General features: G+C 43.0%; 1 protein-coding gene across 3 annotated transcripts in view; it reads left to right on the plus strand.

Annotated features, from left to right (window-relative positions):
* Positions 1–14,091, plus strand: part of IFT43 (intraflagellar transport 43) — a 46,893-nt gene that overhangs the window by 6,621 nt on the left and 26,181 nt on the right. The window contains exons 3-4 of one of the 3 annotated variants that reach the window (XM_069858510.1): positions 520–549; positions 9,812–9,879. In XM_069858510.1, coding sequence (XP_069714611.1) covers positions 520–549; positions 9,812–9,879 — 98 coding nt within the window. Of the gene's footprint in view, positions 1–519; positions 550–8,153; positions 8,813–9,811; positions 9,880–14,091 lie in introns of those variants that run through there. The other 2 variants (XM_069858512.1, XM_069858511.1) reach the window with 2 other exon arrangements.

A 14,091-nucleotide genomic window follows, 5' to 3' on the forward strand; every position in this document is an offset into this window, starting at 1 on the left:
GTGCTAACCGCTACAGCTGCTGCTCCCAGTGGAGGATCTGACCTTGGCTTGGGAAACAGTAGGTCCTGAAAAAAGAGCCACAGCCTGATGTGGTGTTTAACCCCCAGTATGACTGCTACAGCATAATTTCAGGTCTCTGGCATGATTGCAGAGCCTGTCCATACAAATCTTTCTAGTGTCTTACACACCTGAATAATTTTGGCCTCATACTACAGGGCAGAGGACCAAGTCTTCAGTCCTTTCACTCTCGTTTGTAGTTTTTTTTCTTTACGTGCATTTGAAGGTTCTGATTGGTTGCAGGCTCTCCCGCCACTGGCACTTACTGTAGTTGGTGTATGCATAAATGACTGTGGATATAAAAATCTCACGATGGTGGCATCAACTTTGTTGAAGCGAATAAGGTTGCAAAGCATGTACTGCAGGACAGCCATTTGTGTCAATCTTCAAGCTATTTTGTGCAGACTCCTGCAGTTCTTCCTTTTAACTTATTTCTCTCTTTTTCCCTCCTGATCCTTCTAGGATGAAGACCCTGAGGAAAATGTTGACGATGTAAGACTAGAAGCTTTCTAGGTAGATGCTGGCTCCTCTGAAGGGGACTAGAAAGACTAACCTCTGTCTGGAGACTACCTTAAGAGGGGACTCTTGTATTGGGGAATAAGACAATATTTGCCTCAGATGCAGTGCCTTTCCTGCATCTTCTGTTCCTATTGCTGACAGGTTTTTTTTAATTATCATTGTAACAGCTGGTGTTATCAGCTGCTGCATCTTATTCTGAGGTCACAGATGTATGTGTAGCCATTGGAAAGATACTCTGTTTTCATTTAAAAGTCAGGGCAGCAATTATCTAATAGAGTACAAAACCTGACTGAGCCTAGATTTGCTGTCCGGTATAGTTAGCTTGCTCACATAAGAAGAAAACGTATTCTTATGGTTTGTGGAGTCTTGCTGGTGCCCCAGAGGAGAAGGCTAGCCAGTAGTAACAAGGAAGTGCGCTGTTGTATTTTCTATGAGTCTTTCCTTTTTATTGCACCAGTGCTGGAATGCTAATATCTGTGGTTAATAGGATGGCATAGTGCTTCTTACCACTTATGGTAAGAGATTTACTTACCATAAGTGCTTTTTAAGCTACCATGCAGAAGCTTACAGTGCTTCTGTGTATCAGGGTCCTGTTATACAGACAAAAAGAATTCACATGTCCTTTCTCATCCTGCAGCAAAGCTGAAATACTTCTCAGCGTTCCTTTGACATTAAGAGCCAGGTTGGTTGTGTTCAGAACAACCTAAGGACTAGTACCTGTTTCTGTTAAAGTTTTTGGGCTGATTATCTTGCACTACTCCTAAGTGTGATATTGGTGTTGCCCAATTTTCCCTGGCTAGAGTTGTTCTCTGTATATGTTAGACAATTAAAACATCCTCTCCTGTACTTTTCACTCTTTCTGCTGAAGCACCAGCCCAGTAGTGGTAGCATAATAGGTCCATTTGTGAAATTTAAAGCCCAGGAAAGAAACCTGTGTCATCTGTCTCATTAATTCTGGCCTCAGAAGGGTATGCACATCGCCATGAGTCAAGACTATTCAGATTAGCTCAGTTTTCTCTTGGTAGCACCAGAGATGGTATTGAAGGAAAGATCCACTGGGCTTATTCACCAGTGATGGATGGTTCAGGACTATGTCCAGAGCGGTTTTCCATTTTATCAGGCAAAGAGACCGCCTGCTGATGGGTATAGTTTTGGGGACTGGTTACCAAACAGAAATTTTTCCTGATAATTGATCTAAACTACCCCCCACCCCTCCCTCTAACCCAGTCCATACAGTCATTTCACTGGAACTGATTCTACCTCCATGTAGTGCCTTAAATCATTGATTCCAAAGGACTGCGGTACTGCATGCTCTACTGCATGCTGGTCACTTGCCACAGGTGCCTTCTTGCTCCTGGCTGCTAAATTTCATTAAATTAACTAAACTGATGTGACTCTTCCACTTGAGCAATTGTTGTTGCTTCAAGGATGTTATATAATGGTGCCTGGCAAGGACATTTTTCCTTAGTATGAAGTGATCCCTGCTTTGAAACTCTTCGTTTGGATTATTCCTGCACCCTTCATTCAGAATTTTGTTCTTAAGCATCACAGTTGCACCTTACAGTATTTTTCTGTTTGTGAAGGGTAACAAGATGGTTAACTGAACGTACAGAAATCTGATTGATCAGTAAGCTGCTTTTAACTTATTGTACTATATGCTTGCAAACTTCTTGTAATTGTATGGTAAGTCACTTCCAAACCAATTGTTAGTGGAACTTTATAATATAAAGTGTGATCCAAAACTTGTTGCAGTGTATCCCTCCCTTAGTCACTGCCTGGCCAAGCTGAAATACTTGGCTTCTTGAATCATTTGTCCGAAGTTGGCCCCTTCATCCTCCTGATGGCTCATGTAACCCTTCTCTGAACTCCCTTTGGGCTGTGCTGAGTCTTCCTGGATTTGGTCCCTTTCCTCTTGCTGCACATAAGATACTTTGAGGCTGCTTGAATACTAACAAGCAGCCCCATCTGGGCTGTCGATGTGAACGTACCTGCTGGAGCCCTGCCTTCCAGCCATCTGCTTGCTCTGAGACTTGTTTTGCATCCTTTGGCAAACCACTCATCTTGGATCTTGATTTTTGCCAGCTGAATCACTCATTTGGCTGCACCTTCCGAGGCTGCCTGGGACAATTAGTCAAAGGCTGTAAGGCTGATCAGGGGTATAATAAAGAGTCTATTATAATATCTCAGTTAATTTGCAGAGGCAGAATAGGCAGGAGAGCCATGAATATGGCCATGAGCCAAGATTTTACTGGGTTCTCTCCCTGGCTTTGCCACAGATTTGCTTTGGGGCCTTGGAGAAGTCCCTCCTCTAGGTTGCTTAGTCCCTGTCTAAAAGGAGGGCTAGAGCTTTGTACAGGAGAACTGCAGGGGTTCCCTAAACTCAGATCCACAGGAGTCTTTAAATGCCTGATCTTCTTAGAAAAATCCACAGCCTGTATAAGGTGCCTACATAGCATGTAGACAATTTCAGTATGGGCCTTTGGATCTGTTAAGATGGTAAAGGGTGGATGAGGACTGCAGTGTGTCTGAAACTCTGTCCTGTGGAGTTGTGGCATATCACTGAGAGCTCTGGGAGCGCATGTTCCTCTGCTGGCAGTGAGCGATCCTGGCCCCCGTCCTGTGTTTTGTAGCCTTCAGCAGTGGAACAGAGATTTTCCTTACCTTTGGGGACCTCCAGGAATGGAGGTGTTAATTTTGATTTTGAAGCCACATACTTTATACATAAGCTTTAATATTAAACCCACCGTCTCCTTTCTAAGATGGAAGATACTGATCTTATTCTTCTCTTCCTTGTCCTGAAAAATGTATCAAGTAATCTTTCCCACCTCTCTAGAGAATATTTTATGTAATGACAAAAGATGCGAGCTGTTCTGGGTCTGAGAAGGCTTTCAATCCTTTCACATGAAGCTACTCAGCTTTGCAAAATGGAACAGAAAAAAATTTTGGGCCACAGGGCCAAACAGGGCCTTTCTAACAGAAGGCATCAACATTTTAGCAGGTCCAGGTGGGACCTTGTTCTCTAGTTATGCTTTGGTAGACATACCGTAGGTAGTCTCGAGGTTGTTCATGGTCTGAAGTGGGGGAGAGTACCTGATTTCTGTCTCTTATCTAGGCTGATACTGACCTCTGTGACTCTTTGTCACTCAAAGTTTGAGTGACGACATGCTTTAAGGCAGCAACTGGAAAGAGGATTTGAGGCTCTGATCTTTCCAAAGGGGGCAACCAAGTCCTTGTGTAGTTCTAGTTCCCAATGCTTTTTTTTTTTTAAAAAAAAAAAAAAAGAAGGGTCAAATATGGGCTATTTTTTAGGTTAAGACATGTCAGGAACAATTGTTTTCCATGAATGTTTGTTGGATGAACAGCTATCAAAAAAGTTTAAGAGCCAGAAATGTGAAGCCAGTTGTGGACTTAATGTCAGAAAAAGGCCCTGGTAGGTGGGGTTATTTGAGTGTATTTGCATCCTGAAATATGGTGGAAATGATGCAGAGATCCCTCAGTGAGAAGCACCTGCACTCTGCCTGGGGAGATACCAGCTTTGTTATCAGAAGTGCCTAAAGGTAATCCCTTTCTAGACTCAAGCAGAGTCATGTGGATCCAGCTTGCAGGTGTGTCTGCCCCTGTGGTGTAGACATGGCCTAGGGCTTTATATGATCAGGGCCTTTAATGAGAGTGGTATTTTCCTGACCTAGTTCTTACCCTCACACAGCGGTTGGCACACAGCTCTGAATTCTCATTCCATTGTCTGATCTGGATCTGCACAGCAGCCACCCCCCAAATGCTCTTCCCCACATCCCCTGAAGCCTGGAAATGTGTGACTGAGGAGCCTAGCACTGGCTGCGCTCAGCTGGGTGCTTGCTGGTGGACCTTATTTGTGTAAAAATAATCACAGTGGTTTAGGCACTGTCCAGCCACTCTAGTTCAGAGAGTTAATGACCTAAGAAGTCATGTGTAATTGTCATGCAGTCCCTTATAGCTCTTTTTGTATCTACGATTTGCATTGCAGTAAGATCTAGAGAATGTTGGTGTGTTACTGGGACAAAAAGTTCCTAGCCCAAAGACCATACCGTCTGATTGTATTGTTTTTCTCTAGCATCATGTTCTCCCCTGTGATCTTAAGCTTGTAGAGGAGCCCTCACCAGGGACTTTTTATATATGGCACATTGCCAGGGTTTTGCTTCTTAGGCATGCAGGTGGGAGTGGGTTGGGCTGGTAGTAGGTAGCTCTTGAAGCAGCTGGTATCTCTGAGGACCTCGGAGGGTTCTCTGAGGCAGAATTACCTTGTTGCTTTTGCACGTGAAACTGCATGTTTGTCATGTGCTGAGCTGAATTTATCTCTCCGTATCCCAGAGTTTCTGTCATCTATGTAGAGTCTTGCATTGTGTTAATAAACATGTTCAACTAAAGAGAACCAGCATCCAAGAAGCACTGGCTTTTTTACTTGCTTCCATTTTACAGACATTGCTTAATTTTTTGCAGTGGTCTTCTGGTTGCTTGTAGAAATGCTGGACTCCCAGCGTCTTCCTGGGGACTGCTGAGCTGGAAGTTGGCCAGATTCTCCAGGAGGAATCTCAAAAATGCAGCTGAACTGTTGTTCCCTAATTAGGCCAACTTCCCCAGTGTGAGCCCCAGCCCTGCATGGCTTGGAGCTCCCCAAGGCTTTGCGCTGCCTCTCTCCTGTGCACCCCAAGTGGCTGGCCAGCAGGGCAGTTATTTTCAGCTTTCTGAGGTTATCTACTAGCCTTTTGATGACATCTACTTTTAGTCAGCCATGTTTCCCAGCCTTTCTAGTAGTATCCAACATGCTTGGCTACCTTGATGTAGATTTGGGACAATCCCATTGAAAATAATTTTATTAAAAGCTTTTCCTTTCCATGCGTTTATTTCACACTTTGAGTGCTCCTGAACCTACCTGGAGGCAACAAAAGAACTGCAGGAGTGGTGAAGATGGAGCCTGACACTATGTGGCAAAGGGTTTGAGAGATGTTCATGCCTAGGAGGCCTCAAGGGCACTGCCCTGTAACGGTGGGTTATGAGAGGATGCTGCCTGGTTAATCCTTTATCAGAGAATCAATTTGTTGTGTGCTGCTTCACTGTTTTCATGCAGGGGAGAGCAGTAACTTTAGGCAGGTTACAGTACCAAATGCTGCAATATGACAAACTTCCTAGCAGGTGCAGGTGGAAGCTGACAGTTGTTCAAGGAAGAAATTATTGAAAGCTGTTTAACAGTATGAGCTGTTCCTTCACCTGCTGTGATAGATGGCAGAGAATATTTAAGACACCCCAAGAACTTCTTCTGTCTTAGTAGCACTTTCCCTAGCAAAGGAAGGTCAGTGACCATAAAGAAGGACAGTGTGTGGATGAAATGGAAATCCAGTATTTTGTACTTGGCATTTAAGACATGCAGAAGTCGTTGGAGGGGATTAATGAAAATTGGAGGCACTACTTGAACAATGTGTGGACATGATAAAGAGGGCCATCAGAGATGGGCTGTTCTTCGCAAAGACGAGGCTTGCATAGATCTGAGAATTGAGCCCTTTTTGATAGCACATTTGCTCCAAGATCGCTATAGATCGTAAGTATTATGTGGCTGTTTGGAAGTAGTGGGGCAATTTGACTGCCAGCTCCTAACTGGCAGCAGTCAAAACTGATTCATCAGGCCTGTTTGTGGAGATTTGTTTTTCCTCAGTTGCAGGAGCCTCAGGCAACTTGCTGGATAAGGGGAAACTTGAGTCTGGCCATACTTCTTTCTTTCTGCTCCACCCATGGTCAGTACTGGATAGAAGCAAAACATGTACATACTGTATAAAATCTCACAGTGTTTGTATATTAGGCAGCATGTAGATCCCACAGATTTTGGGACATATATGACAGAAAAATTGTGTGTCCTCTGTTGCATGCTGTCAATGTCATTTGAGTCCCTGCTTCCCTGAACAGAGTGCTCACTGTTTCAGAGGAGCTGTCATGTTGATGAAGGTAAATTAATCCATATTTCCAGATCCACCTGAGATCTGAGGGACAAAACATGTCTGTAATCTGCCTGTGTCATAGTAGGTCCTAAAAGAAACTTTGCTAGGACCCTCAGGATCCAGAAACACACAGGGTAGTTGCTTCTATGAAGGAAGTAACATCCAACTAGCACCTTCAAAACTGCAGACACGATCTGACAAGTAGCCTGAAAATTTCTGCCTTAATGGAGGAACCAAACTAGATTCTACATCTGTCTGATAAGAAAGGGTATGACTACTGATAAAGAAGATGGTAGAGTTTGTACTTTAATGCAGGAGATACAGAATGCAGGCCGGTCATTTTTCAAAGGGAGTGATAAAATACTGATTATGGTGGTAGTTTAAAAGTGTTGGTAAGGAAGGTGGCCTGAGAAATATTGAAAAAGTGCCATCTCAAAACCAATCAACTGAATTTCTGAGAAAAAAATAAAATAAAGAGCCTGCACCATGGCAATGTTCCTTGAAAAAGCAGATGATCTACAGAAACTAAGGTAGAGGAAATCTTCTGGAGATAAATAACTGACAAAGACTAAGTGGACAAGCAAACTGCAGCAAACAAGTACTTGGTTAATGCTGTGAAAGTGACTGAGCAGCGAGAGCTGAGAGACAGAACTGTTGTCAGGAGCTGGTGCAATGTCAGTGTTTTGAACACCAAAACATTTGGGTGTGTAGCTTGGCTTTTCATTGGGAACATACGTATAAGTCTTGTCCAAGATAGAATACATAGGTACCAACAAGTTCCAATCAGTTAAAACCCCCAGCCTTTTTCACCAAAAGGTCATGTTCAGGAGCACATTTGCTCTATTACAGAAGAACACTCTCCTCTATTTCTGCTCTGCTTCCTCTGAGGTTGATGTTATTCCCACTTTCTGCCTCAAGCTCTTGCAGCTGTGGTGTCCGTACCTGTCACCATATTATGGCAATGCATGACATTGCATTCTCAATTGTAAATTATGCTGAGGTTTTGGAAATGTGAAAGTCTATGAAGGTAAGTTTATTTGCTTGACAAAAGTGCATGTGGCATGTGACCTTCTTGTGGCACTTTCCAGGCAACTAACAAAGAAAAGCTATTTATCCTCAGCTGACAGTTAACATTGCCTTTTCTGCTGGTAGTGCTCCTGGAGGCAGTTCAAAAAGAATTACCTGATTTATTGCAAGAGGAATAAAAGACCTGTAGGTATATGTGAGATGTTTGTCAGGGCCTGACAGATGTCCAGGGTTGCCTGATGTGGATGATCAATGGGAAGATGTTGTAACATTGTCAAGACATTAGAATCAGCCCCCTAGATGCCATGGAGTCGTGCCCTGTGGAAAGATTGGGACAGTCATTCTCATCACCCTCTGATTCACAATGCCCCACTTGAGGTGTCTTCCATCTGAAGGCTACTTTTGTTGATGGAGGTAATTAAATTGCAGGTGTATAGGGATGCCCTGGAAACTCTGCATCTTCCCTTAGCCTTACGGCACAGGTTCTTTGGTGACATTAGTGTAACAACGTGCACCTTTGTGAGGAGTTGTGAGGCTGTGTGTCGGGAACAGGGCCTGCTGGCTGTCGGAGGGATGGTGTGAGGGAAGCAGGATTGTTTGCATGGGAAGGATTCATGTGGGAGGGAGTGTGCTTCTGAGATAGGGGTGTGTAATGGGAATAGGGATGTTTATGTGGGCACGCACACCCATATCTGGTGTTTTTTCCCCCCTTTTTCCTGGGCTCTGGGTGTGTCCAGATCAACTGAATTCAAAATGCTCCTTTTTTGGCACTGTTGCCTTTTCTCTGGTTTGGCATCTTAAGAATCTGGAGGAATCATTTAAAGATCAGAAAACTCCATTCACTTTGGCCCCTGAAGGCTTCACATTCTGTGACATGGTCATTCCAGTCGACTGAGCTCTGTCCCCTGTGGATGAGCCCATATAAGGAGGCTGTTTCCTGCGTTTCACGCTCCCTGCCTGTCCCTCTGCCCTCCTGTGCTCCCTTTGCCGAAGAAAGCTGGTATTTTGGGACTGTAGCTCCTGCCTCATTCCTGCTCCCTGTTTATTTTTGGAGGATGACTATTTTTGCTCCTATCAGGGAGCTATGCAGGGTCATGCCCCCTCCCTGCTGCAGGCAGTGGCCACGCCTGGCAGGGTCTCTTCATTTCCCACACTCATAAACAATGCTTCTGCTTCAAGAAATAAACATGGGAGACCCCTGCCATCAGGGGTTAGCTCAACCTCTTCTTCATCTGTGGCAAGAGGTAATTCGGCTTTGGCTCGGGGTTGACCCCACCACACATGCAAGGTTCCCTGTGTCAAGTCAAAGCTCCTCAGGACTCACAGCTCATTCCCTTAACTGAAGTTGTGGGAGCCACCTGTCTGCCCACCATTGCTCCAGCGTAGAATCTTTTGCGGTGACCATGTTTCCTGCTTTTGGGACTTATTTTACCCTATTATCCTTTCTCATGATGGTTCCTGTAACCCATCATTGCTCGCTGGGCACCATCAGTTGGGAGCTATATAAAATGGAATCCGCTGGGTTCACCTTGCCCTTCTGCATGTTGTGCAAAACACTGAAGGCATTGCTGTATGTGGTGCTTCTTACAGTGAGAACAGAGCCCAAAATTGAAAAAGGCAATGGGCAGCTCGCACATGGTGGGAATTCGTGGCCGTGCTCTTTGAAAACTCCTCTGTCATAAGCTCCAAGCTGAATTTCTGTTTTCTCTTGCTGTGCAGCACAGTCCCACACAAGACAATGCAAAAAAAAAAAAAGTAGCAGGGAGTGTCTCTGAGCTCCAAATGAACTTCCTCTTTAGCATTTTGGTGGTGGCAGTGGTGGGATTCATCTCAACTGACTTTAGAGATGTTTGGTATGGGTGGCTTTGTCTGAACTGGTCTATTCTAGGCAGTAGACAAAAGCAGACACTTTTTGAGAACAATTCCTCGTTTGAAACAAGATATCAAAAATGAGGTTGCATCCTCTGTGGATCAGTCTGTTGCAGTACACGGTGTAAGCCAAAGGCAAACAGACCTGAAACTTGTCAAGATACTGATTAGAGTGATACGTAGTTTGATTACAGAGAAACTTAAAAACCGGTCCTGCAATATTTGTCTTCTTTTCATTTTATGAATAAACAGCACTGGACACTCTCCATGTGTTATGTGGTAGTGTTACGTTAGTATGTGTGGACCTGGTGACTCAATTGGCTTGACTTTGCATTGACTGGAGCCGACTGTAATGTGTCTTTTCTTTATTGAAGGGTCCACCACCTAAACCCCCACGCCGGCAAGGAGGCTGGGCGGATGATCCTGTACCAGCACCTACCAAGTGAGTCCTTATCTCTTGCTTTACTGTGAGGGCCTTAGGCATGGATTTAGTGAACATCAGTAGTTGGGCTTTGTTGTCACAGGCATTGGAACAGTTTTTCTGTATCTGGTATTTGGCCTGTGCCTCCCAATATCACTGCAACTCCTTCAAACCATTTGAAGTATTGCTCTTGCTTGGTTCTGCTGATAAATGTTTCTTATAAATTGGCCTGGAAGGGCTCAGAACTGCGTACACGTCACTGTCTGCCAGAGTCAGTGTATTCTTTACCTGGTACTGGAAGGAGTCAAGAACGTAATAAGCTTGTTAAATGCAGGAGCTGGGACAGGGGAATTCAACTGGTTGTGTCCTTTCCAGGGGAGTGACACATGACAGGGCCCCACTGACAAGAATGCAATGAACAATTCAGGATTTAATGATCAGCCTTGACAGTAAAGGTGAAATTTGTCAATGTTTATGTGTATGTGGGGTTATGGTATAATGGAGATGGATGGAGATGGTCAGTGAGAAGTGATGGGAAGAAGAAGGTATAAAATTGTAGCATGTAGGTTGAGAATCCTGATGCTTATGAAGGACACCTAAGGAAAAGGAAATATCTGGACATGGTAATAGAATGAGTATGAAAAGTATACAAAAGTTCAGACTGGGAGGAGATGACTTGGTTTCAAGCTATTTGCTATTTTTCAACCTGTAAAGTTTTGCTGGTGTTATATTTCCTATTCACAGAGCTGAAGTGCTCAATCACGGAGCTGTGTGAGACTGCTTATATACATTAAGGGCTATAATCAGAGTGTATGTGCCTGGACATAAACTTTGGAAGCACTCTGATTTATGGAAAAGTTACGTATGTTCTTTCCCAGAACCCTGAGAATGGGAGAGGACATCTAGAAACCTGTTATATAGTCAGTATTTCTTTAGAGGTGAGAGAAGTGATCTATATTCTGGAGTAGCTTTTCTGGAAAACAGTACTTTTCTGGGAAAATTATCACTATTTTTCTCCGAAGAATAAATCAGCTGAAAATCTGAACACTGCATTAAAGCAAAGGAACAAAGATCTCAGACTGAACTCCTTCTGTTCCTCTCAGTTTAACCCTGACAATGGTATTATTTTTTATAGGCTGGGCACAGCTAGAAGTTGGCACTGCAAAGATGCATCCATCTTAGAGTTATGAAAAAATGCGACCAGTGATCCTGTATCTTTGTAGGACCAAGCAGAAACTTTATGGAAATGTGATAGCAGAGAACAAATGTGTATTGCATTGTTTAGGAAAAATAAATTATGTAATTGTTGGCTAGCTGAAGGACTAGATTGTAAAACAGTTGTTCAGGGCTGTTCCTAGTGTGCCCTGAAGGACAAGAAGCATGTACAGGTTCCTAGTGTAACAGCACTGTGCCATGTGCTACTTTAGGATGCTTTCCATTGTTTGACATTAGCTTCATCTGGCAGATTTGGAACAGTACCTATTAGTGATGCTTTTCCAGTATCCCAGTTGCATGGTTTACAGATATAATAGGTATCTGGAGTAAATGCTTCTATGAGGTTGGACACAATTCAGCCGAAGAAGCTGAACAGGAGATGGAGGGCTGGGGACTTTTCTGCCTGTGAGACCCTGCATAATGGGACATGAGATGAAGATATGCCCCTTGCTCAGTCATGCATACAATATCATGTCATATCTGACATATTCTTTTCATTTATATTAAGAACTTTTATTTAATAAGTTTTGTGAAGCGAAGCTTTCTTCAGTCATATGAGGTGCAGGGATTTTGTACAACTAGTTTCCCTGTCCTTTCCTTCCCTCAGCTGTGTATTCTCCTCAAGCTGCTCTCTCCCTTAAAAATATCTGAGATGCTGGCCTCTAAGGCTGTCTTGGTGACATATCCCAGAGTAAAGTCTTCATGTGAAAAGTCTGAGTCATTGGCTGATGTCATACCAATGTGCTTTGTTGTTTTTTTTTTTCTCAGGCTCTATCTCCCCACAGCTTTTCAAGCACTTTAACTCATTTTGGAAGCCCATCAAGTTAACTTGCTCCAATTTCACTCATACAGATGCAGTTAGTATAACATACTTCTATTGATATTTCTGATGTAGGTATAAGCACTTTTATGCCAGTGTAACTGAGCCTACACCTGGGAATTGTACTGCTTTAAGTAATTTGGTTTTCAGATATGACAGTGTTAAAATCTTATGATATTTTTTTTTCTACTTAGAAAGGAAGGATGGGCAGAGTGGCTACAGTTAGATTTTCTGTGTTGTGTAAATATTTTGTGGGTCAGATGGGATACTGTAGCCACTCATGAAATGATCTTATAGTTGTTTTTGTGTTATTCTCTCCAGTCTGAGGTCTAAGCTTTTAGTTCTGTTTCTGTTTCTGACAGATTCAGCTAGTTGCAAATGTTGTTACTTTTCCTGCAGGGACACTTAAAATCTTTTCTGCTGCTTTTCTAGTTCACTTGAAATTGTTCTTTGTGTTTCCATTTGGCACATGTTAGAGCAGATTTTAATTTGCAATCTGTTTTTCTTTTTTTTCTACCTTTGTTGGTTCCTTTTAGTTCCTTACTTGCCCAGGGTTTGTCATACCTGGGTAAACTTGCAAGTATTCTCACCATCTTGCTGATTCTTCCTGTCAGACTACTGCTGTCTTGGACTGTTGCAAGACAGAAAGATGAGGAAGACCCTTAAATTTTTCCAAATCGAAATTACTTCGCACAGATGGTGTGCAAGTAAGATAAAGTGTTTTATCACGAGTTCCCATAGCATTTACAAGTGTCAGATATTTAAATTCCCTGGAACTTGCAAAATGCTGTCTTTTACTGATAATTTTTTCAAAAGTCAAGCATGGAAGGATTATTTCGGACTCCCAGTACCTCTGTAGAACAGCTGTCATTGTTAGGCATTCCATTTTGAATATTTAGATAATGATGAAGGCTGCAGGTAATTGACTGAGCAAACTCTCAGACTTGTCCTCTGCAATCATCAAATAAATGGTGCAAAGTCGTGACAGAAGAATATTTTTTTGCTTACTGATGGGGTCCTCTGCACCTGAATCTGGTTGTATTTATTTAAATTTGTACTCAGAGTGGAGAAACAATCTCAATGAGAAGCAGTCCCATTGCTGCCCCAGCAATATTCTAGCCCCTGTATTAGAGGAAAGGGGATCAGCCAACAACCTAGGCAGCTACTTAGGCCTTAGTACCCTGCTGAGATTACATAAATAATAGTAACTACAGCTGGTTTTGCTACAGAAGGAGCTCTCTAACCACTGGATGGAGCCCAAGTGCCATTCTAAACGCTGTGCTGATGTCCTTAATGACATTAGTGTTGACACTTGTGACAACCAAAGCAGAGTTCCATTGTCAGGTTATCTCATGCATCAGAAGGAAGAAACACAAAGTGCCTACTAATGGGAAAAGGAAAAGGGAACTCAGTTTTGCATACTGGTGAGAATTTGACAAGGGAGAGGTGCTTCCAGGATCCATTTAATTCCAGCTTCTGCTGGTTTCATCTATCTGACTTTCTTTATAGATTTTTTTTCCTTTTTTTCCTCAATATTGGTGTCTTTATTTCTTTGTTTCTTGGGACAGTACCAGTTTACTTGGGTCCCGGATCCCTTTGGTCTTGCAGTCAGCCCCTTAAAATTCATAGAGTTCTGGTAGGGTTGTTGTGGAATAACCAAGGCTCGTTCCAGGTGGCCCTGCAAACTCAAGTGCTGCTTTCAGTAGGAAGTCCATTCCAGTACCTGCATGCATATTTCCTTTCTTCTGTAAGGATCATGGCAGTTTAGCAACAGGTGCTCCAGCTACAACTGAAATTTCTCCTTTTTGACTGATAGGTCCCACAGAGTTGGAATAATCATGGCTTGTTTAGGTAAATGACCATGCTGAAGTATTTGGAACAGAAGTGGTGGTATGGTGTCCAGGAATACATTTAACAAGGTGAATATTAAGGGCAGGGGTGTAATCCTTTAGAGCAGGGTAGCCCAGCCACTGTGTAGATATCGTTTAGGGCTCTGGAGGGTGGGCAGTGGTGAGATTGCCCCCTGGAGCTGGAGGAAACTTATTTAAGAGATTAAGGGAGTTTATGATTCAAGGTCTCTAGAGGTAAGTAAAGTTAAAAACCTCCTGTTTCAAAAATACAGGCTTAAACTATGCTGTGTTGTATCTATATGAAATGATCCCTGAGAGTGCCTGGTTTATAGAAACTCTAGCCATTTC

The sequence above is a fragment of the Phaenicophaeus curvirostris genome, chromosome 5 (assembly GCF_032191515.1).
Source record: "Phaenicophaeus curvirostris isolate KB17595 chromosome 5, BPBGC_Pcur_1.0, whole genome shotgun sequence".
Taxonomy (NCBI): Eukaryota; Metazoa; Chordata; class Aves; order Cuculiformes; family Cuculidae; genus Phaenicophaeus; species Phaenicophaeus curvirostris.